Source organism: Boleophthalmus pectinirostris, unplaced genomic scaffold (genome assembly GCF_026225935.1).
Source record: "Boleophthalmus pectinirostris isolate CB_2022bp ecotype Guang Dong unplaced genomic scaffold, ASM2622593v1 HiC_scaffold_18, whole genome shotgun sequence".
NCBI classification, from domain to species: Eukaryota; Metazoa; Chordata; class Actinopteri; order Gobiiformes; family Gobiidae; genus Boleophthalmus; species Boleophthalmus pectinirostris.
Window position 1 is genome coordinate 23,917,080 of NW_026571133.1, and position 24,823 is coordinate 23,941,902.

The 24,823-nt window shown below is 39.7% G+C and overlaps 1 protein-coding gene across 1 annotated transcript in view; it reads right to left on the minus strand.

The window, feature by feature from the left end:
• Positions 1-143: 143 nt before the first annotated feature.
• The window catches only part of ttc28 (tetratricopeptide repeat domain 28), a 54,220-nt gene continuing 29,540 nt past the window's right edge, over positions 144-24,823 (minus strand). The window contains exons 3-34 of the mRNA XM_055153687.1: positions 18,320-18,467; positions 17,686-17,958; positions 17,203-17,333; positions 16,125-16,346; positions 15,635-15,823; positions 15,467-15,563; positions 13,313-13,509; positions 13,089-13,242; positions 12,825-12,996; positions 12,568-12,736; positions 12,333-12,493; positions 11,761-12,249; positions 11,351-11,543; positions 11,179-11,259; positions 10,855-11,107; positions 9,527-9,636; positions 9,023-9,152; positions 8,213-8,440; positions 7,978-8,134; positions 7,671-7,808; positions 7,442-7,586; positions 7,194-7,373; positions 6,554-7,110; positions 6,211-6,458; positions 6,020-6,144; positions 5,857-5,934; positions 5,620-5,776; positions 3,239-3,315; positions 2,779-2,908; positions 2,566-2,673; positions 1,869-2,493; positions 144-1,488 (exon numbers count right to left, since the gene is read on the minus strand). Coding sequence (XP_055009662.1) covers positions 432-1,488; positions 1,869-2,493; positions 2,566-2,673; positions 2,779-2,908; positions 3,239-3,315; positions 5,620-5,776; positions 5,857-5,934; positions 6,020-6,144; positions 6,211-6,458; positions 6,554-7,110; positions 7,194-7,373; positions 7,442-7,586; positions 7,671-7,808; positions 7,978-8,134; positions 8,213-8,440; positions 9,023-9,152; positions 9,527-9,636; positions 10,855-11,107; positions 11,179-11,259; positions 11,351-11,543; positions 11,761-12,249; positions 12,333-12,493; positions 12,568-12,736; positions 12,825-12,996; positions 13,089-13,242; positions 13,313-13,509; positions 15,467-15,563; positions 15,635-15,823; positions 16,125-16,346; positions 17,203-17,333; positions 17,686-17,958; positions 18,320-18,467 — 7,179 coding nt within the window. The 3' untranslated portion in view covers positions 144-431. The remainder of the gene's footprint in view (positions 1,489-1,868; positions 2,494-2,565; positions 2,674-2,778; positions 2,909-3,238; positions 3,316-5,619; positions 5,777-5,856; positions 5,935-6,019; positions 6,145-6,210; positions 6,459-6,553; positions 7,111-7,193; positions 7,374-7,441; positions 7,587-7,670; positions 7,809-7,977; positions 8,135-8,212; positions 8,441-9,022; positions 9,153-9,526; positions 9,637-10,854; positions 11,108-11,178; positions 11,260-11,350; positions 11,544-11,760; positions 12,250-12,332; positions 12,494-12,567; positions 12,737-12,824; positions 12,997-13,088; positions 13,243-13,312; positions 13,510-15,466; positions 15,564-15,634; positions 15,824-16,124; positions 16,347-17,202; positions 17,334-17,685; positions 17,959-18,319; positions 18,468-24,823) is intronic.

Here is a 24,823-nt window from a genome sequence, read left to right on the forward strand (position 1 = left end):
TGTAATAGTCCAGTTTGTTGTGAACGAATAATCGAATGTTTAAACTTCAAACATAGGAAGTTTTACTTGACTTTGGTTGCCTAGGATCCTGAGTAAGTTAGTCACATTATAAAATTAAATATGAGTCAAAGACTTTCTTGGTTCATTATTTATTAATAAAATCTGATTATTAGAAAACACCATATAAAATACACTCATACCTATAGACATTTATGAATAGTTAGCAAATAAAATGTGAATATCAAGTTATTTTAATGAGTAGCCTAAATTTAAATAGGCATAAATGTCTCAAAATGTACACAGAATAACTCTTAACATAAGAAACCTGTCCATTCTTTTCAGTAGGTATTGCTAAACAGCCAATGTTTGGTAATTAAAAGTAAAGAGTAAAAAGATTTTAAAAAGGGGAAAAGATTAGTCTAATCTGGAACTCAGCATTTGGAAGAAGGAAAGAAATTTCCAGGTGAAAAAAACTTGTATCCAAAACCATGTCTGTCTTTAGAGTTTGTTGACAAATTTGATGCAGAGGGAGAGTTTGCCTCTTGCCTTTGGTGACCATTATGTCTGCTGTGATTTTCCAGCTCACCAGGCCTTTCTGTACGTTTACTAGACTGGTGCTGAGGAGAGAGATTAAGTAAACCTAAAACATCTTTTTGAACCATACTCATTTTCTTATTTCCACCTTGGAGTAAACTAGCGGGACAGGGTACGTCATGTTTCTGAGCAGCATGGGCCCAAAAGTTTCTCAAGTTGTGAAATGTTTTATTATCCTGAGTGGACTGTTTTTGGTCAGAGGTCTTGCAAGGACTGGAAGAAGTAATAATGGAGCCACTGGGGGAATAGGAAAGAGTTGGGGATGGGGAAGAGTCTGCAGGAGAGCTGCAGATGTTACTGCTGGATTGAGAGAGTGCTGAGGAGGCACTTTCACAAAAGGAGTTTGGGTATTGTAGCTGAGCCAGTGTATGCACATTTGAGGAAGGACTAGACTTTTTTAGGCGAGAAACAGACGAGGAAGGAGATGAATTATCAGAATTGACTTTCTGCAATGATGAGGAGCGGGGCAGTAGTTTTGGTCGGGGTGGAGGTGTTGATACAGCAGCAAACTGACGGGACAGATGACCGGGCGGAGAGAGAGGGGATGAGGTTTTTGTACTAGCTCTGCTTGGAGGTCTGCTAAATGCACTTGTCTCAGAGGGTTGAAACTGTTTCTTAGAGTTCAATACTGGAGTTGCAGGGGTTGACAAAGGAAGTGGCTTGTTTTCCTGTGACCCCTTTATGCTCCTACAATTGGCTGACTGCAGAATCTCTACAGCCTGCATATGGCTCTGTGTCTCCTCTAAGATTTTCTTGGCTAGTTCCTGGGGGTCCAGTGCCCCCGTGGGTCCTGTCCTCTCCTCTTGGGACTTCACAGTGCTGTCTGTTTCAGTACTGGACTGGTCTGACTCAGAACTGCTTGCTTTCCCATTTCCATTCTTCACTGGAGAGAAGCTGGCCAAAACACAACAAAATTATAATGTTAAACAGATATGTAAATTGGATTTTTACTACCTATTAATATGATATAATATGACTGAAAATTATTTAACACAAGATTTACATGAATATATTAGCACAGAAAACTATAGTTATGGGACAGCAGAATGCCATAGTCATTAGCATCAATAAAATGGTTTGATTAATTATATAGTATATAGAGTATTAATTATATAGTATATATAGTATATTCCAATCCTGGGATGGAGAATGCATGTTCCTCTATAGCATAATTACATTTAAAAAATCTATATTTAGCATTGACATAGCTGGAGATAAAACACCCAATCACCTTTTTGTTTATCTGTAATTGTTCCTGTTAGCATTACACTTACTTGCTCTGTCTGAACTTTGGGCTTGTTGTAACTTTTAGTGCTGTTGCTTTAATAGGAGAAGTGGGTGTGCTAACACTTCCCTTTGATGAAACTGTGATGGGATATCCATGTCCAGAAGCTGCTCCTCTACCAGCTGAGCCTCGGGCATGTTTGTGTCCAGCAGGTAATGGCAGTGTATCACAATCTGTTCCACTGTGTCCTAAAGGCTCACTGCTTATAATGGAGTATCCCTGGTACTCTTCATCTTCTCCTTCTCCCAACATCGCTCCACTATGATTGGTCTGTCGCCCCCTGGCCAGAGCACCTGCATGTCGAGGTGAAGAGTAGAGGCCAGCTCCTTTGTTCTGGTCTGGAGGGTTTGAGCGCTGACTGATGATGTCACTTCCTGCAGGCTCTGGACGGGACAGAAAACTGAGGGAGGAGGCGAGTGAACTGAGACTGTAAACAGAGATGGCATCACAGGAGAGACTGTCTGGACACACAGGGCTTAAGAAAGAAGACTGTGCTGAGTAAGAGCCATATGATGCAGGAAGAGAGTGTGGCTGAGATGTGGACTGTGACGATGACAGGGATTCTAAAGAAGAGGAACTGTCCATGCTTAGTCGCTTAGGAAGTTCTGTTGAGTCTAAAAAAAAAAAAAAATCACTTAAATGTCTATAAAGAAATAAAAGATGTATAATTACAATGCGATTCTTACCAAATAGTGCCAGAAGTGACTGCAGGGCAAAATGCATACAGCGCCTACTAGCCTGCTTTCCAGTCTTTAAAACTACTTGTTCCTGACCCACCTCACAAAGATCAAACCCTAAAATAAGAAATGTGCTTTAGTCACCCATTACATATTCTGTATACATGGATTTATATAACACATATTAAAGACTAGAAATTAGTGTTAAATGTATTTATTTACCTAGAGCGGCTAGAAACTCATGGCAACCAGGGAGCCTCCAGAGCTGCACACTTATTGAGACTTGAATAGGGGCTAGAGAAAAGTCTTGGTCTTTGTCAGGTGACTGCAGCTGAACCAGTACTTGGTGTAACTAAACAAAATTGAGAATAATTAAATTTTGAAAACACATGAACCTTACATGTGCTTTAAAAATAACTTTGTATAATACAATTCCAAGGTGCATCTCCCTTTCAGACCACACGCTCATATATACATTTTGGTGAAGCTTGAAATGTTCTTTTTGATTTTATTGTTTCTCTTTTCATACACGGTTTAACTAATTTCTTCATTTAAGGTTGTTTCAACACCAGTCTGACCTCAATAAACATTTAGAGCATACATCAACAGCACATATTAAAGTGCCAGTGCAAAGCAACATATAGAAATGAAATAATATGCTTTGATAATATTCATAATATACCTTACAAACAAGTTGTTCTCCAGCTTCTCTCACTGTTACCAGTTTGCACAGCGCCTGAAGAGCAGTAGGCGGAAGACCTAGACATGCACAAACAGACTAGTTTTATTTTACAGAAAATATAATGAGACATATATAATGACAGACAGTACTGTGCAAAAGTTTTAGACAGGTGTGAAAAAATGCTGTACACAAAGAATGCTTTCAAAAATATAAGTAATGATTGTTTTTATCAGTTTACAAAATATAAAAGTGAGCGAACAAAAGAAAAATCTAAATCAAATCAATATTTGGTCTTAATTCCTTTTGCCTTCAAACCAACATCATTTCATACAAAGGGGTACAAAGTCAGGGATTTTGTAGGATTATAGTCAGGTGTATGATCAACTAGTTATACCAAACAGGTGCTAATGATCATCAATGTCACACGTAGGTTAGAACACAGTGATTAACTTAAACAGAAAGAGCTGTGTAGGAGGTGTAAAACTGGGTGAGGAAAAGCCAAACTCTGCTACCAAGGTGAGGTTGTGGAAGACCATCTCATGTCTCATGTCATACATCATGGCATGAATGAGCACAGCAACAAGACACAATGGAGTTATACTGCATCAGCAAGGTCTTTCCCAGACAAAGATTTCAAAGCAGACTGGGGTTTCAAGATGTGCTGTTCAAGCTTTTTTGAAGAAGCTCAAAGAAACAGGCAACGTTGAGGATCGTAGACGCAGTGGTCGGCCAAGGAAACTTAGTGCAGCAGATGAAAGACACATGAAGTTTATTAACCTTTGGAATCGGAAGCTGTCCAGCAGTGCCATCAGCTCAGAACTGGCAGAAACCAGTGGGACTCAGCTACACCCATCTACTGTCCAGAGAGGTCTGGCCAGAAGTGGCCTTGGGTTGCAGAAAAATGGCAGCAGGTGCTCCTGACTGATGAGTCAAAATTTTAAATATCTGGCTGTAGCAGAAGGCAGTTTGTTCATCAAAGGGCTGGAGAGTGGTACATTGATGAATATCTGCAGAAAACAGTGAAGCATGGTGTAGATTCCTAGAACATTTGTAGCTGCATTTCTGCAAATGGAGTTGGAGATTTGGTCAGGATTAATAGTGTTGAAAAAAAATCCCATGTTCATATTTAGTTTGCTGTAGTGGTGTCTTTATTGGTTGGAAGTTCCATGTTGTAAGCAGGCGGATGGTTGAGCTTCTGACACACATGGTGTCTGTGGAGCAAGTTGACCACGAGCAAAGGTATAGCAAGCATTTTATACACAAAGAGATGGGTAAAGTATGCAGATTAATATTCAAAGGAATTTCACAGCAATGACAAAGCACCCTCATAAACCCCTCTTGGTAAAACGGTGGTCATAGTTTCAAAGGGTTAGCATATCAGGTACAGCTGAGATAACGAAGGATATCAGCAGGGAGCAACAGGTGAAAACCCCAGGGGCCTTTGATGGTATCATGGGTAAAGTTTTTAAGTGTAAAACACATATGTATTCATTAACCAGAATGAAAACTAACTCCAGAGTATAATTACTTTTCTTCAATAATGATGTTCTCAATGCTGAGAAATACAGGCAGATATGTATCCATCATGCAATACCATCAGGGAGGTGTATGACTGACCCAAGATTTATTCTGCGCAGGACGACCCCAAACATACAGCCAAAGTCATTAAGAACTATCTTCAGTGTAAAGAACAAGAAGCTCTGGAAGTGATGGTATGACCCCCACAGCCCCTGACCTGAATACCATCGAGTGTGTCTGGGATTACATGAAGAGACAGAAGGATGTGAGGAAGCCTACATCCATAGAAGATCTGCGATTAGTTCTTCAAAATGTTTGGAACAACCTACCAGCCAAGTTCCTTCAAAAACTGTATACCTAGAAGAATTGATGCTCTTTTGAAGGCAAAGGGTGGTCACAACAAATATTGATTTGATTTAGATTTACACTTAATTAACACTTCCATATTTCCATTTTTGATGAATGCATTCCTAGTTTACAACATTTTTCACACCTGCCTATAACCTCTGCACAATAGAAAATATAAATATAAATATAAATATAAATATAAATATAAATATAAATATAAATATAAATATAAATATAAATGACCATAGTTTTGTGTGGTTCAGAGGGATGTAGTCAAGGCGGGGGGTAATTGTTGTCAAGGTGACTGCCCTAACTATAAAACACTGCGGGAAACAGACAAGTTCCCTCATGAATATTAAAGAGCCGTACACAGGTAGTAACATTCCACATGTTAACACACACAAATTGCACGAATTCACTCTTGCACAGCCCTGCACCGAACCGACTCATACAGAAACGGTTCAGCATGAATACGTGTACCGTTACCCCCTTAATATATATGTAACTCTTTGTACCAAGTAGAGACTGAAGAGTATTGCTACACTGTTGGAGGCGGTCCCCAGGGTCTGAAGTTGGGAAGAAAACAGCTGCAGGGAGACCAGCTCCTCCAGAGAAATCCAATCGGAAACCCACAGCAGATAATAATGCCTGCCACCCAGGCACTCCTCCCACCTAACATGGACACAGAGATATGAATAAGTACAAAATGTAGACAATATCAACATATGGTACAGTCATACATTTAGTATTACCTTATTTTCAACACTCTGTTGTGAGGTGTACATGGGATTACACTGTCCACTATGAATACGCTGCAAAGATTTCTCAACCTGATAAAAAAGAAATGAAACAATATTTACTACAATACACGATTTAGTTTTAATACTTTTATGATCAACTAATGATGTGTTTTACCAAGTGCAACATTACTCTAAGGGCATCTCTGGCTTTTTCTGGATATTGGAGGATTTCTGTCAGTGACTGACCAACCAAAGACATGGTACTGTTAATCTTGACATCACTACCAATCAGAACATACCCTAAAACAGAGAGTGGATTTAGTAAAATGTGACAACCAAATGTACACTGTGTTTGAAGGGGCTCACCTGCCCAGTTGGATGGATGCGAGAAGTGTTTGCTGCTCTGCAGAGCCTTCATAGCTTCTGTCAAGGCAGCACTGGCTTTGGTCCCATTCATAAGTGTGGCATAAAATCTGTGCATAAAAAGTTTGGAGGCAGCTGTTGGCACAGGCCATAGAGAGACACACACACACTGCACCCCAGCAGCCAGGAATGCTCGGGTTAGTCCCACTACACCATCAGCTGTGACCTTGCCACTAGACTCTGGAAACAACCTGATAACAGACCACATGATTATGCAATGAAAATATATAAAATAATTAAGAAATAAAACAAATATTTGTACATAAATAAATACATATGACAATACCTTAAAACTACCAATTTTACATTTAGACAGAGGCCCAATATGTCTGCAGCAGTGAGGAGAAAGTCCTGAAGAGGTGGGCTATAACATGCACTCTCAACTTCACAAATACTTGCTCCATCATCACTAATTACATCAGCTTTCCTCTTGAGACACTCTGGGCTGCTCTGACTCTGTGTGACACTTCCATTCTGCCTAGAAGATGTTGAGGCCCCATTAAATGATACACTTGTGGTTGTCCTAGTAATTTTCTCTGCACCAACATGCTCCTGAAAGGGAGCAAGGACCAGGGCAGCAAGCTTCCATGATATATGTGTAGCAAAATGGACACATTCAGCCTGGCTTAAAACTTTAAGAACATGTTCCTTTGTGGCATCAGTTCCAGTCAGGGGGTGACAACCAAGCTGATCTCCTAGCCACAGAGCTTCTTCCTGGGCTGAAGGTAAGGGTCCCCATAGCCATCGATCCATCACTCTCGGAGGAACATGTGGTGCTCCCACCACTGCTGCCACTGATCCATCCGAACAAAGTAAAGTTCCACCACCACGAGAAGGAAGAATCTTAAAACATGATATATTGTAATATAATACATTGTCTATTTTCAACATAAATGTTTGTTTATGAAGATCAGGTATAAAGGTACCTTCACAGTGTCTTCTAAACTGGTTAATGATGGCACAGCAATAAGACTGAACCTTTCATAAAGGTACTCGTTAGAGGAACTGCCTTTGAGCAAAGCAAATGGAATCAGGTATAATTCTCCCTCAAGCACCAAGACCAACTGTCTGTGTCTTCCCACAGGCCCACTATTATGCATCAAACCCTACAGAAACAAGACATGTAAAGCCAGAGGCATAGAACCAGCTATGTTTACACTTGTTCTTTACATACCACTTCCATTGGAGCAATAAGCAAATCATAAAGTGCCCGCAGTGGGGGTTTGCCAATGTTTGATGGGCGAAGAGGAGGAGACAAGAACCCTTCTTTCACTGGAGACACTGTAGCACTGTATAAACTTGTCATGCTCTGCCAACTTCTATTACAGGTAAAAGGTAACATTGTCAGATTAAAAGATGTAACTCACAGACAGTAATCTTTAGACAATAAATCATTCAGAAACCTGTTAAAAAGGTGGTTTCTGGATACCATGCGGAGGTAGCCAGTTGGATCTGTAGATGTGAGTTTACTGTTAACCTCATCAAACTGTTGCTCCAGGAGCTCTCCTGCTTCACTCTCAGTCTCGCTGTTGGAGCACACTCTGCCATTAAAAAACATTTGCAACAATAATGTAAATTTGTCAAAAATCTCATCACAACATTGTGACTACAATTCACAAAACAAGTTAAAACACTTGCTAAGTAACTACACACAAACTATAGAACACATTCATAGTGTGTGTAGAAAATGCTTGACCAAAATATAACTACCTGCTATAAAGCCCGTCCACTCCTAAAGCTTCTCTGGCATTGGTGATGTACTGCTCTAAAGTAAATGGGCCTACACCAGCACAAAATCCTTGAGGACCACCATCTCCATCCTGGTACTCAGCCTCTCCAAGGTATATCTCATGAAATTTTACAATGCCTGTAAGTATAACAATTGAGTATATAGAGTACAAAATACAGTATTAGTATAGATTTTAGAAATATGAATTGGCTGTACCTGTCCCCGGAGAGATAAGCCAGCTGTACAAAAAGCCTCCTGCCAGAGAATAGTAGAGAACCATTGCCTTCTGACTATTCACTATATCCAGGAGGTGCTCAAGGGTGACTGGTGTGTACGGGTCAGTCCCTGGCACCTGCTGATTTCCTTTCTGACGTTCCACTAATAAATCAGCAAAAGCTCGTGTGCGGCCACGCTCTGCTATGGCCAGAGCCTCATCGTGACGCCCTATGGCACATCATTACAAAACATCATTATTGCAGGAAGCTTTGAGAAGATTCTTTAGAGGTATGCTTTCAATATTCAATAATTGAACACAAGGAAAACATTATAACAATCAGACCATTGCACAGTAAAGGGGATAAATAATGTAAAATCAACTTCTATTTGTTTTTTACCATATTATAATGGTGTTCCCTCATCATTAAGTTAATTAGAGTTTTGACTGATTCATGCATGTTTTAGTAATACTACATTGCCTTGCATTTGAGGCTCAGAAAGTTGCAGTTATGGCAATTGCTAAAAAAAATCCAATGTTGATTTAATTTCTATTCTGTTATGTGTTTCTTTCACATGTTGGAATGGCAAATAAAGAACCATGTACAGGTAGGGAAAATCTTCTTTTGAAATGTCACTATGAAAAGACAGGTCTTCTTAGTAGCATGCCAGTTTAGACCAATATTACTGTTTGCAATGAACAAAATGTTAACTAGAGATACGTATATGTTATAGTTTCATACTAAACAGCCACAAAAAAGCATAAAATTGCTATACATGTAAAAAAAAACAACAACCCTAAACTCAGTTTACCCATACTGACGAGAACTCTTTGAAGAGCCTGGTAAGAGCTGGTTTGCAGATCAAACAAAGACAGTTTGTAGTCCATACTGTGTTGTGTCTCATGGCGGATTGTCTCAAACAGGACTGATGCTCTATATAACTGAAACAACAAAGCAGAATGTCAGTACAAACACATGCACTGTTTTCTAAACTAAATTTCCCTTAAGACTATTAATCTACTTATTTTTTGTTAAAGCTCATTTGTAATCTGCGTTATTTTATCATTTAGTTAACATATTTCTTGTTCAGGACTGACCACTAGATGACACTACACACTACAAAAATAAGTGATATCTTGACATACCTTAACATCAAATACACAATGGAACAATACGCATCAATGTACTGATGTTTACTTTTTAATTTCTTCATCATGTAGCTTGTTCTCAAATGTAAAACTACAGGCACTATACAAGAGGCCAATAATTGGTTTTAGATAACCATCACCTGTCCAGATTGGGAGAATTTACAAACCTGATGCTGAGCCTCCTCTAGGTTCCCACTGGCCCATAACGACAGACCCAAGTGGTGACGTATCTTGGCTTCTTCTTCTCTGCGTCCAAGCTGCTCAGATAGACGAAGACCTAATATAAACATGAGAAACAAGTTTAAGCAAGTTGTTTTCCAGTTTTTTTTTCTTCACATGTACCGGTCTACTGTCTATTTCACTGCTCAGTCACATGTATTGAATCTCTCCTCTGTAGTGTTGTTACTGAGAACCCTGGAAAATAAAACCCAGCTAACAAATGCCCATATTTTCACACGTCTTTGATGTTTACAAACTTGAGCAGAATTAGTTCCAACAATGATGTAGCTGTAGAAAGATGAAAGGCATATGCAAAATCTAAATCTTTTTTATCTTGATTATTGACAATGAGCAACCTCCACCACTCTCTCACCTAAGAAATTATCCTTACATTATGATCCTTAAATTATTTTAAAACTAAGTGACTGACTGACTGACTAACTAACCAACTAACAACTATACTGGACTGGTGTTACGGCTCGCGGCCTGTCTCCGGCTCCGCATCGCCTGGCGCTTCCCGTTTGTATTACCGCTTGTATCTTCCGTATTTGCATGTCCTGTGTGGTGCCTGCTATCTGACTGGTGGGCCGTGGTTCCGATGCTGTGGGCTGGCTCCGACACCCCTTGTGCTGTGGTTGGAGGATTGACGTCCCGTTCCTCCAATCCCTTCCTTCCACATCCTTCCACATCAATCACCTCGACCAATAAAAGTGCTGTGTGCCTGTCCCTCCTGGCGGCTGGATGGCAGTTTCAGTTCGCCCCTCACATTTGTAGACGTTTGCCCTTTGATATTGTAAAGTGTGTTTGTTACTATAATTTTAAGTTTTGCCAGTTTGGCTCGGCCCTTGGGCAGTGTTTTTTGTTACTGTTAACTACCTTAGTTTATGAGTGGTTTAGTAACTTTGGGGAATTCGGAATTATCAAATGTGAAACATTTCTTTTTTTTGTTATTGTACTTACCTACACCACTTTATAAAACCCGTTTACGCTACATCATATCTGGTTTGTGTTACTTTCCTTTGCCCCTAGCACTGGGTTGTAACAACTGGTTAATTATATTTCCAGTTAGGAAATATGCAAAATTTTACAGAACTGTACCACATTTGAGGAGGGTTCACAGCCTCATTCTGTGCCACTGCTTGTTTCACCAGCCTTGTCTTATTGTATTCTCACAAAATAAAAAATAAAAAAAACTTAAAGAATATAGTATTATAGTATTATAAGATAATGAAGTAAGGAATACTGTCAAACAAACAATGAACAGAAAGATGCCTACCTTCTTGGAGATACATGACAGCCTGTGAATAGTTTTGCAGAGCATGGTGTGTCCTTCCCAGACTACCATAGGCAATTGTTTTGGCTGTCAGATCATTGGCCTGTGCAGCAACACTTAGGTGCTGCTCCTGGAAAAACACTGCCCTCTCAAAGTTTCCCAAAGCTTCATATGTGAGTCCCAGGTTTCCATATGCTCGCCCTTGACTCCTTATACAACCATTTTGTTCAGCAATATCCAGAGCCCTTTGATGCCACTGCAGTAGAAGAGCACTACATCTCAGACTATGGGCATAAAGCTGGACATAAAACATAAAACTGCACAAACCTGTAGTGCTGTCTCATTGTCTGCCATCATCAGATAGACATCTCCAAGAGCATCACTGGCCTCTGCTTCAAGGGATTTATCCTGAAACAAGTTTTAAAAGGTTTGCTAGCTCATATTATCTGTGTATTTAAAATAGTTTGATAAAATATTACAAGGTCATTATCACACCTACCCCTGCAGATCGTGCTATAGCGAGCTGATGTTCCAAACAGGAAAGCGCCTGTTCATAGTTTCCCAACTGACTGTGTAAAGTCCCCAGCTCACCATACGCATGAGCCTTACCTCCTCCCTCTCCACCAAGCTCATGTGCCACCACCAGACGCTTCTCAAAACACACCAGAGCCTGCTGCAAACTGCCCATAGACCTGAGTAACATAGTAAACAACATGCAGTTTAGAAAAATTTATAAAATAGATTAATGTTGCTTCATTCCAGCATGTAAATAAATAAGACACCAACTCCTGGACAAAATATTTTTCAAAGCAGTTATTGTAAAACGTTATACAAGTTATTTTGGTAATAACATTTTCTAAACATCATGCATATTTAAATAAGAAGATAATAGTATCTCTGTGTCCTGACCTGTGAGCATTGCCTAGTCCTCTGTAGGCCTTCTCCTGGTCTTTGACGTGGTTGAGGCTCTGAGCCACTGTCAGGTACTTCTCATAGTACAGAGTAGCTTCCTCGTAGTCTCCTAAAGCACTGTAGCAATCTGCCAGGTTCCCGTAGGCTCTGCCTCTGTCTAACATACTTTCTGTCCCACTCAGCTGCTGCAGCATGGCTAGCTGCTGCTCAAAATAACCTATAGCCTCCTCAAACACCCCCATGTTCATTTTGGTGATGCCCATGTTACCATGAACCTGGGCTTCTAACCGGGCATCTCTGAGCTGTTGGGCCAAGCCCAGTTGAGTTTGGTAACATTGAAAAGTTGTGGTATAATCTCCCAGGGCCATATGAACTGCTGCCAGGTGTCCAAGAGCATGGCACTCCCCCTGCTGGTCATTTAGATCTTTGAGGACAGTCAGTTCTTGACTATGAAAGGACAAAGCATCATCCAGCTGGCGGAGATGCCTAAAATAGATGAAAAAGGGGAGAGACAGTTTTAAATTAATGTGACAATGAGTTCTAGGAGGTTTGTTTTATTTTCTTGAAACCTGTGAACTAAGCCCAGAGAGGAGTAAGCATCAGCTTCCATTTTCAGGTCTTTGACCTTCTGTGCAAGGCTCAACTGCTGCTGGTAAAACTTCACTGCACCAGCAGGATCCCCACGACTCACACACACATCACCAAGGTTACCAAAGGCCCTAAACACAGCCTATTAGGAAAGGACAGTCATTAACTCTCTATAATATTTAGACAATATAAAACTGAGTAAAGACTTGAGTGCACCTGTGAGTTTTCCAAGGCTTGGGCTAGTGACAACAAGTATCGTTGGCACTCCTCTGCTTTATTGTACTCTCCCAGTGCTTTGTGTGCAAGTCCAAGGTTACAATACGCTTTCGCCTGTGATAATTTGTCATGAAGGTCTTTTGCCAAGGCGAGGTCCTGCTCATAATACCTGAAACATTGAAAGGCACAAGTAAAAACCTTTTCCCAGGCAGACTTTACATAACAATAAAGAACACAAAGTTGTAGTTTTTTCAGACCTGACAGCATCCCTGTATTGACCAAGGCAGTAATGAGCATAACCAAGGTTGTGGCACACCTTCCCTTCTACTTCAAGATCCTGTAAACTAGGAGCCAAAACGAGATACTGCTGGTAATATGGCAGGGCCTGAGCATATTCTCCTCTCCAGCTGTGAAAGTTGCCTAGATTTACTGCAAGAATGAGCGAAAATACTTAATACTTGAATATAACATGGTAATTTTATGTACATTTTGATGATAGTTTTGCAAGTTGTTGAACATACCAAGTGCTCTTGTCTCACTCTGAGTGTCCCTTAGCTCTCGTGCAATAGTTAAATGGTGAAGGTAGTGCTGTAAAGCTCGGTCATGAGCGCCCAATGCCTGGTAGGCTACAGCCAGGTTACCATGAGTAGAGGCCTGTGACTGACGGTCATTAACCTGAAATACAAGGAATAACATGTGGCTCTGTATGTTTCATAGATTCAAAAAGTGAGGACAGTGTTGCCACCTCAAGTGATATCTGCAGCTCCTGACGATGGTAACGTACGGCCTGGTCATACAGACCCATGGCGTGATATGCATTACCCATGTTCCCATAAGCTCGTCCTTGTGCAGCATAGTCCCCCAGCTCCTCAGCCACAGACAGGTGGGCTTTGTGAAACTTCATTGCTGTTTCAAACTCCCCCTTCATCTGATGTATAATTCCTTGAAGAAAATACAATACAATTAACAATAATTAACTTGCAGTAAATTTAAAGGTCTTAGTGATTATTTAATATGATAATGTCCATAGATTATAGCATATACATAGATTTAAGCAGGATAAGACAAAACACTTTCTGTAAGACAATATCTTTTTACGCTGATGGAAAGAAGAGAAAAATTAGAAGAAGAGAAGCTTTATGTAGTGTTATATTGGGCTTTCATTTTGGTGTGTCTGAATGTGAAGTTGCATTACATGGCAAGAAGGTAGGGGCTGATAGGAAAAGCTCTGTTCCTTCCTTGGGTTCTCACTGTTAAGAGGATTACAAAGGTGAGTGGTGTTTGCTGAGGTCAAACACTGCACAGGTGACAAAGGTGTGGACTTGTGTCATACACTTTACATGAACAGCAGTCAGAGAAACACTGTTGTGGCATTTGGCTGCAAATTAGTCTAGTCTAGTCTCAAAGAAGCTGGGCGTCAAAAGTGAGGATTAGATGCACATAGAAATTGCTAAGATCTGGTGACACTGGATTATTCTGAAACTGCACAAACAGTACATAAGTAAGTATGTTTTTATTTATATAGCACTTTTCACAGACATTTGTCACAAAGAAGCTTTTCCAGAGCATTATTCATTCACTCCATACCCAGTGATGGTAAGCTACTATTGTAGCCACAGCTGCCCTGGGGCAGACTGACAGAAGTGCAGCTGTACCATCAATCATGTACCATAATCAGTACTATCGGCCCCTCTGACCACCATCATCACTCATACACACACCACTTTCATACAAGGCAATGTGGGTGCAGTGCCTTGCCTAAGGACACAACAACAGTTTTTGCAACTGGCACCCCACTGTGGCACCTGATTTCCCAGTGGTCTCCCATCCAACGATTAATCAGGCCCAGCATTGCTTAGCTTCTGAGATCAGACGGTATCAGGCTATAAACAAGCCGGTATGGCGACAGATACATCTCCAAACACCCTTCACCCAATGAACTCAATGTCAGTTAGCAACTGTGTAGCACTTTCCAGTTACAAAAAGACTGAAAATAAGTAAAATATAGATTTAAAGTAAAGTGAAGTAATAATATATCTCTTTTAGATCTCACATGCGATCTAAACTAACTAAAACCACTGATCACTTTATGTATTTAAAGTCATATCTTTATGTATAATGTATAATTGTCCTTGCAATTCCAATTGTTTTTTTAATTAGATTAAGCCATGATCATGTTACAGGTGTAATGAAGAAAAAAATAATTGCCCATTCAGCATGAGGTCAGATTCACAGGAGCTTGGATATCACTGTGATCGCAGAAACCAGAACCTGCTTAATAAAACATTAATGATGAGTGGCCAAAGAGACTACATGTGTAAGAGGAGCTTGGACAGCTCTTGTACAGTGTAGTTTAAGGACCATATATGATTTGTCAGACATAATAATGTCCAAATTGTGGTTAATTGAAGACATAAATAGCAAGGCTTTCATTTTTCCATAATGAATAAGATGAAGTTGGTCAGACCAGATGATTGTTTGTGTGTTTGTGTTTGTGTTTGTGTGTGTGTGTGTGTGTGTGTGTATGCGTGTGTGCGCGCGCGTGTGCATATGAATGAGATCGTGCATATAACTGTATGTGTGGGCTCAGACAGTTGTGGGGGTAGGGCAGTTGTTTGGAAAGGCATGAGGAATTGTTTTAATGACTGTAAAACACTTTGTGTTACATATTTATATGAAAAGCACTTAAAATACATGAAGTTTGATATGCAGTAATATATGATAACAATTTCCCTGACCTTTTAATTAAATTAACTTTGTTTGCCAATACTATGCAAGATGATTCTTGGAGACTTTTTTTCTAATTAGTTCCACCTTTGCCATGATGTGTGATCAGCTTAGAAGTGGAGAATATTCTTGAACAAACTCAGCCTTGCTTGAAAACAACAAATAACTTTACCGAGATTGGAAGATGCTCTGCCCTGAGCTGATCTGTCTGCTAACTCTTCTGCAATTTCAAGTTGTCGCTGGTGGTGTTTAAGCGCCCTCTCCAAATCCTATGGAGTAGTTCAGTTTTAGGTTATACAAAAATTTTTATTTTAAACTAGACTTTATTTACTATACCAACTTGCATGCAGCGGGCAGCATGTCCCAGACCAGCATAGGCTCTCATCTCGATTGATTTGTCCCCCAGTTCTCGTGCCAGCTCTAAAACACGAGTATGGTATGATATGGCCTTGTCAAAATCTCGTTGTGAGTGGTAGGCACTGCCCAGGTTGCTGTATGCACGTGCTTCTTCACTTTTGTTTTGTAATGTCTGAAATCAGAATTTTTTTTTTTAGAAATGTGAATACATATTAGCAAGCAATTTAAAAATAATAATTTCACTTTTATTAGATGTAGTACTCTGCTAGCATTATTCCCCTTAAATATCTTCATATATTATTACATCTTGGATGTTTCATAATGTTTCTTTAACAATAGAATGTACTACATAGGCTTTTATATAATGATTATTTACTTTTTTTCTTATCAAAATACTAAACTACAACAATGATGAAGAAATAGATACATATTCAATGAACAGTCTAAAGCTAACTCCTCAATCGCAATGGCACCTTTGCAATGTCTAAGTGCTGTTGGTGGCACTGAACAGCATTAATGAAGTCTCCCAGGGCGGTGTAGACTGCGCCCATATTTCCGAGCTGACGAGCTTCCGAGGTTTGGCACTGCATTTGTTGCGCTAACAGCACACACTGCTTATGGCTGGCCAGAGCATTGGGGTAGTCACCAATAGCTGTATATACATGACCAAGACTACACAGGGCATCAGAGGCAGCCTGCAAGATTAAAAAAAAAAAATAGAGTCATCATTACTCTAATAATACAAAACTGTATGATTAGAAAAGCTCATGTGCAATGTTAATTTCAATATTTAGAGCAAACAAATTGAGAGGTGAAGCAGGCTATAATAAGCTGAAACTATTCATGCCATTTCTATTTATTATATTGCAATTAATCCTCCTATTCGAATGTAATAGGATTTCATTTGTTTATTTTGTCAATAACAAAGCTCTAGCAGAAAATGGCTTTTGAGTTTTTCTGTGAAGTGTAAACACACCCAGAAATGTATGCTCAATAGCCAAACACACACATAGCAGGTGATATGGCTTTGGGGGCATGACAGTTTTTGAGATGCCTGAGTCTGTGCAGTGTGCACCTGTGGAGATGATGACCAATAATCATCTGTCACCAGAATAAACATTTGTCTCTGTCTGTCCTTGTGTGTTTATTCATTCTACACTCAATTGAGGGCCCCACACACGAACTAGGAATGTATATCCATAGAAATCATATGTGTTTCAAGCCTTATATGAAGAAGTTCAAGTACAAAATTATCAAAACACAAGACACAGTGTTAACATAAAACTGAATGACTCTTGTGATAGGTAATTGTGAATAACAAGTCAAAATCTAAATGTTGTCCTCCGCCGAGGATATGAAATTGATATCAGTCTTGACTTTTTAAATAGTAAAAACAAATTTTAATCCACACTGAAACTCTACATGTGCTAATATGTTTCTGTTGTTATGGTTATACTATGTGGCATGATAAAAGCAATACCGATATGGATTGCAAACTGAAAGAGCAAATAACACTTAAACTATTTAAATAGTCAGTACATGCTTACATACTTCTCTGTCCTTGAGTTTCATAGCCAGCACTAGCTGATGTCTGTGGTTTGCCAGTGCTTCTCTATAGCTGCCTTTAGAGAATAAAGCAGAACCCAGATTCCCATGAGCTCGGCATTCACCTGACTGGTCACCTGTGAACAAGAGCAAACATGTGGAACTGAATTATTTCTATTCATGCAACCTGGTTCTCATTTATCAAATATGCATGGACCAGTCAACAGGCTATATGCTCATTTGAATCATTATGGAAAGAACCACCACACAATGTCCTTTAACACTGCTCAGCTTTTGCAGCAAGTTTCCAGTCTGCTTGGATATACAGTGAGCCAATATAAGTGCATAGAAATAGTGTTTTAGTAAAAAAGTGTATCTTCATTAAATACAGATTTATTAGAAAATGGACCAAAGAAACCAACCTATTCTTGAATAAACCTTACTCTTCCATCCCAGTAAGGTTTATTAACAGCATAAACATAAGCTCACCTAAAGTTTTAGTGACCTCCAGGTCATGCTGCATGTATGTCATACTTTTCTCTTTGTTGTTTAGAGACCAGTAGGCAGAGCTCAGTGCTGAAAAGACAGATCCACGCAGTTTCAGTGAGCAGGTGCCGATCTTCAGTGCTGCCTCAAGAACCACAATTGAAGCCCCATGAAAACCATGACTTAGCAGCTCCTGGCCAATGACAGACACAACCACAAACGTGCTCTTGTCCAACTTCATCTTCTGTAACTGCTGATAGGTGGGCTTCAGTGTGTCTGTGAGCGAGAAAATGTAAAGAGTCGTTGTAAGTATTTTTAGGGGATGCACATTTTCTATAGCTGTTTGTCGAGCCTTAACTATAGGGTTTGAATCATTTTAATAGTTGTTATTTGATATTCCAATACCAATAGATTATTAGAAGACAGCTCTTAAACATGAGACATAGTTCATGAAGTGCTGTAATAACACCATAAGCAATCAGTGTCTACTAAACTGCTGACAGAACATCTTCTTCAAGTGAAATAGAAGTGACACAAAAACAAAGAAACACCTTTGCTCTGCTTTCAGCAAAAAAGTACTTTGAGAAGACCAAATAAATTTGTATGGATTCTCAGTACAAATGCAATCTGATCTTACCTCTGAGTGGTGACTTCATGGCAGCCTCCACCATGCCGACTAGCAGTTGGAGACTCTTTGGGTCCTGGGCCAAGCCAGAGGCAAAAGCTGCCAGTGCATCAGCATGACGACCCAGGTACTGTAGGGCAACCCCCTGGCGAAAGTAGGCCTGCCAAAAAGTAAATCAAGATAATCATATTATTTAACAAACTCAAGGATTTATTGTTTATCGCAACACAGATATACCAAAGGTCTTCTGAAAATAATGCAGTGCTGGTTAGACTTAGCCAGACTTTATTAAATCACAGTAGTTCACAAATTACAACAAAAATATAAGGGGAATAAAACTATATATACATATAGCCTGATATTTACTCATATAATCATATTTTTACCAGTATTTGAAAAAAAAAAAAATATATATATATATATATATATATATATATATATATATATAATCAGTTCCATTTATTTATATATAAACACAAATGTTGTCCGTGTCTTCACTGTCATTGTCACTGTCAGCATTTTTGTGTTTGACCATGTTTATTTGTTACACGACATAGCGATATGGCACCTGTTATAGGAGCGTCTGGAACAGCGAACAGATCAAGTGGTTGAGCGCGTTCATGCGCTGGCAGTAAAGCGCAACGTTTGTTACTTCATACAAGGTCTTGATGGGAACATGTGGGGGATACATTTGGATTATTTTTCAATGGAGAAATAATACGCCACGATAAAGAAGGTTTAACGTGACAGTACAGCTCTGGCAGTTTTGCTTCTCTCTATGGGAGTGAATGGAAGCGAGAGGAGGACACGCCCCCCATGCTTCCAGGTGTGGCCCCGCCTTTACCAGTTACGCTGATCACCAGACAATCCGGGCAGGGGACTCAGCGCTGCGGTGCGCAGCATCCGGCGTCAATGGGTTAAGACGGCTCAGTTTTATTTAAAGTAGTTTTATTTCATGGACTAAAAGCAAAAATCTAATTATAATTAATTTCTTCATGGCCTGTCCTGCAGGCCAGGTTTTATTTCCCCCGGGGAAAACGTGGGAGAAGACGGTCCCGGACCCTGAATTCCCGCAGAGACACGGAGACACAGGCTGTGTCCCAATTCAAAGGGCTGCAGCCTCCGAAGGCTGTGAAGGCTGGGTCCTTCGTCGGCCGCGAAGGCTGCAGCCCTTGAACTGGCCTCCGCGGACCGCCAGGGGGTTGCGGAAATGGGACAGGTCTAGACCTCGGAGCCGCTCCCCTGTCGCCTAGCAACCGAGGGACGCTGCTAGCGCTAATGCTAACACGCTCCGCGCAGATTACGCACACGGATCAGTAAAAACAATACGCACAGGTCATCAAACTGTCGGATTTTGTGACCAAATTATTTTAATAATTCGCATCCAAATCTTATGGCCAAAACCGAAAATATGTTTGTATGTTTAACTTTTGCAAAACAAAACGGCTATATTTAAGGGATACATTTTAAATAGACTAAATTATCTTAAAAAAAAAAAAAAAAAAACTGTAATGAGATATGCATTACTAAATATTATCATTATTAAGGATTTTTATATTGACCAGGGATTACATTTATACAGTCAGTTTGTAAAGAAAGAAAGACATCTCTCCTGAGAAAAGATGATTTATTAAACAATCCAAGGAACTTCTGGAAATACTTTATCATAATATGAAGTAAAATGTTAAACCCATTACACACACTCTGCATTAACAAGTTAGTACAAACAGCTGTATGTCAGTAAATCTCATTGTGTTCCCTTTTTGCTGAACCATGTGACAATCAAAAATGAACAAATTATCTTTTAGCCAGATATGATCATGTGGAATACCACAGCTTATCTGCAGTACAATAGTACATGCAATTAGTTACTATCAAAAGAGACACCAAATAAATGGCACATTTCACCATAAATCAAATGTCAGTACAGACTGAAAAACGTTCAGAAAAACTTATGAGCAGATGTTTTCATTTCTGTCTGTTCAGATCATATGAGACTCTGGACATGGACAGTGGAGACATGGACAGTGGAGACATGGACAGTGGAGACATGGACAGTGGAGACATGGACAGTGGAGACAGTGGACAGTTGGACCACTCAGTCTGATGTATCTCTCGTCTTCTGGAGGAGGAAGAGCAGAATGGTTGTTGCGTCTGATTGATTCAAAGTTCTGTCCTGTAGAGTGAAAACCTGTAATGACACACACATTAAGAAAACTACAAAACTATTAGAGTAAAATAAGTTTGACAGAGCATGCAGGCTCAACACCTGGACTCCCTCCACACTATTTACATTTATTATTATTTATCTATACTGGAGGCTGCAGATGAGAAAAGAAAATTCGTAATGTAAAACAGATTTCTCATTGTTATAACATTAGATGTGACAGACCTAACAGACACAGTCAGGTCGTATCTACACCAGTGTCTGCACAAATCTGTTAAATGAGCCTCATGTCCATCATAAATCTGACCTGTCCAGGCAGGATTATTTACTCTTCACTTTACAAACATGCACGAATTGTTAAAAGCAGATAATGTATTCCCTGAATGAAACACACACGTTGGAGGCTTATATTATGTGATTTACAAGTAAATATGAGCTTTGATAGAGTCAGACTGAGTCTTTTTTCAGTTGAATGTATGAAATAATGGGTGTTTTCATCTTAACTCCGAGCTACACTGACCAACTGTTTACATGTTTACACTGTCCGTGAAAACGTGGAGTTTTCTCCTCGTAGCTTCTTTAAATCACTCTGTGGGCTTCTTTTCCCCTAACAGTAAAAACATGATGAGTGTTTGATGGAAATGTGTCCAAATATGAAAGTTTGAGTGGACTTTTCATCGCATTAGCTGCACATTACTAGGCAAACTTTAGCTCAAAACTCCGCGGTTCACGCAGTTAAAAACAAACATATTTGACAGTTTTGTGGGAGTTATGGTCATATTTTACATTTACAGTTGTGTTAGTAATGATTTCCTAAAGTTAAAAGTGTTACTCACATGTTTTTCTCCGCTCTCGGGACCGGCTTTTTGCTCCGTGTTTTCGAACATCTGACTGCCGCCGCGCGGTGCATGCTGGGATACTGAAGGCTGCGAAGGATACTCGGATGTGTCCTCCGTTCGCGGCCCCATCTCCATGGAAACGAGGCCGGTTTTAGGGCTGCATTTGAAGGCTGCATGACATAAAAATGAAATGGGACAGGCCTTCTTTCACCGGAAGTGACGTATGCGGCCTTAAAACCAGCCTTCGGAGGCTGCAGCCCTCGAATTGGGACACAGCCCTAGACTAAACTACACACACAACAAAATGGCAGACTGGCCACCAAGGCCAGCAGCCCCGAACAGGTGCTGGCAATCTCTTTAAATAGGGGGCGGTGGCTGCAGGTGAGGTGGGCGTGGACTTGCCAAATCCAATCACAGACCAGGGCTCGTGCAGCAGGAATCAAGAGAACTCTGCAGAAATATTGGAACTAAGGCCTGGGGCCGTAACACTTAAGTATTTATGCTGTGGAAGACATTAGGTCTGGGAAGAAGAGCTGCATGGACATGAGGGCCAGCCACCTGTATGTCCACCTCCACTTAGCAGCAAATCACATTCACACACAGTGTGGTATTTTGCATCAATGGTAGCTATGACACGATCATTATATGGTAAGTGTAGATTATCATTATTTGCAAGCAAGGAGTAACTGCCTTCCCAATAGATGAAGCCTAGAGAAGATTAAACTCCAGACTGCAGAGGCTCTGGAGGAGCTATAAACACTAATAATGACAGAGAATAATAGCCTGAAATGAGCTAATCAAAATATTTCAAATGTCAATTAAGTAGCCTCAGTTCTGTCATCAATTTAGGGTTGTCTAAAGTCTCAAAAACTGATACTAATAGATGCTTAAATTAGAAACTAGATTCTCATTAGAGGTATCAATAGTAAAACAAATAGGACAAAACTGAACCTTTCCTGAATAGCTTTAAAATGATCTTGAGCTGTATCAGGACAAGTATAAGAGCACATAGGCTAGTTTACGCACATTGACCACTAGGGAACCTACCTGGACCACTGAGGGATTACACAGATATAAGGTCACATGGTAATTTAAAATAGAGTACTATGATTTAAAATCACATTTCATTGTTCAAATAAAGAGTGTTTTTTTTATTATGATCGTGGTATTGGAATCTGTATCAAGTATCGCGGATATCACTTAAAATCAAGGTGGAAATTTTTGTATCATGACAACACTACTATACCACCCTGCCCTATTAGTCTGACACTGACACAGGCATAATTTGACAATATTTTGTGGGTGTGTCAGGCATGTTTATTTTCTTATTCAAACTGTGACTGTGAAACCATGTGTACACAATTTAAAAATATAGCCCACTAAAAATATAGCTCACTGAATGATGTTTGAATGAATGAATGCTTTATGTTGGGCTGCTCTGTAGATCCAACCTTTGTGAGTATGTTTAGACCTAGTACCGACCTGACTTAATCCCATTTTTCGTGGTGTGGTACTCAAACCTGGTACTTGGAAAAGTTTGAGAACCCCTGATTATTAATGTTTAGATAGATTGAGGTATACTTTATTGTCTCTGTATCTAAATTTGTACTGTGTATTTGAGCCATCATTCAATGCCCCTTGAGTAACCTGTCACGAGCAGTGGAATTCATAAGTAGCTCTAATTTAGATTAACAAACAAAAACTGTATTTTTATGGCACTTTTTCCAGAAAAACAAAAGGAAAAATATCTTGAGAGAAGCATGCACAATTATGAGACAACTTATGATGTGTTCTCCTGTAGAGAAAACCTACATTTGTAATCAAAGCCAATTCAGCTCACTAACTTGGGAAACATTAGGAAGATAATATTAGCCAGACAAGCATAATTATCATGTCAGACAAGTTGTAATCATAGTAAGGCAGACATTAACTCAGTTTGACAATGCGCAAGTGAATAAATGGCACACTCTGTGACCCCCCTCTAAGTGTTATCCTGCTCAGGTGCAGCCATGAGAGAAGGGACGGTGGCAAGAGTCTGCTTTTGTAGCTCAGCCCCACATCAGCCCATTACCTGAGTGCCCTGTCTACAGCTCACAGAGGAGTATAGTTCAGACAAACACCAGCACCTGTGCCAGTCTGAAAAGAAATCCTGCAATACACTCAAACCCATTGAATCATTTTTTAAAAAGCCATAAAAATATTGGACAAGAAATCACTCTCATTTCACCTCTGCACTATTTTAATAAGTACAATCTGCTTAATTTTAATTATTTTGTTGATTTTAAATCAACAAAATTACAGAATTTTCGTTACAGAATTTTATTAAGGCAAAGACTGTCAGTGGGATGGGAACTAGGGCCACAGCCCGGGTGAACTGTGAGCTCCCACACAGATGCACCACATTCGGACAATGTGTGCTCTCAGTCAGAGTCTCCCACTATGAATAAGAGAGACTCCAACACTTGCCACTTTCAAATCCCACTTGAAACAGTGGCTAAAGGAAAACCATATTTGACATTTTTAGTCTAGAACTGTCACTTGTTTTGTTGTTTTTTCTCTGTTTAATTTGTGGTGTTACCTGCCTAGGGACTACAGATGGAAATTAGCATTCCTGCTATAATCTGTCATATTTACACTGCAGTGTTGTAGATGTTCATTAATATACACTGTCTTTATTAATAAATAAATAATTAACAATATTTACTATTATAAACAACAGGGCAGTAGTTTATTTTCTTCTTTTTTACATCACATGGTTAAAACTTGCAAAAAGACCATCAAGTCTGACAAACCCATATATGAACAGATGCTTCAATTAGTGCCACAATTCACATTAATTGAGAGCAGATGGTAACACAAGTGGCACAGGGCGAGCAGGGAAGAGCACCACATGGTCCCCAAGTAATAGAGATTGATGCTTTTCAAAGAAGAGGATCTGCTCCTGTGTTAAAGCACTCACAAGGCTCACCACCTATTAATCTAACACATCATTTTTATAATTTGTAGTGCAGCTTTTATAATTTCATAAAATCTTTACGAAAACTTGAAGCAAAAGGTGTTTTTTGATTCTTACCTCACTTATAGTATTACTTACCCGGATCTCCTGTGTTCCTATCTCCCATTATTGAAGACTCTTGCATTCTGACTGCTGGCTCCTCACCTTCTACCACCTACCCTCCCAGATCAATAAATCTTTGTTACCTTTTTGCATTTTTGTCTTTGCCTTGAATCTTTTTTTAGAACAATCTGGCCACAACATGAACCCAACAGACTTAAAGCTTTTGTCCAAAATGGATCCAAGTCTTCTGGCTCAAGCAGAACCTAACTATTTGTTTCAAGCTGTCTCCAATCAAGGCCAATTATTGGGGAAGCATGACAATCAACTCAAGGAAACTGGTGGAAACCACCAAGCTTTTGTCTCTCAAATGAACCAAACTGGAATCATGCTGGCTAACCTCACTATGCTTTCTCCCAGTTTACCGCTTCTCTGCCACCATCCAATGTTCTCCC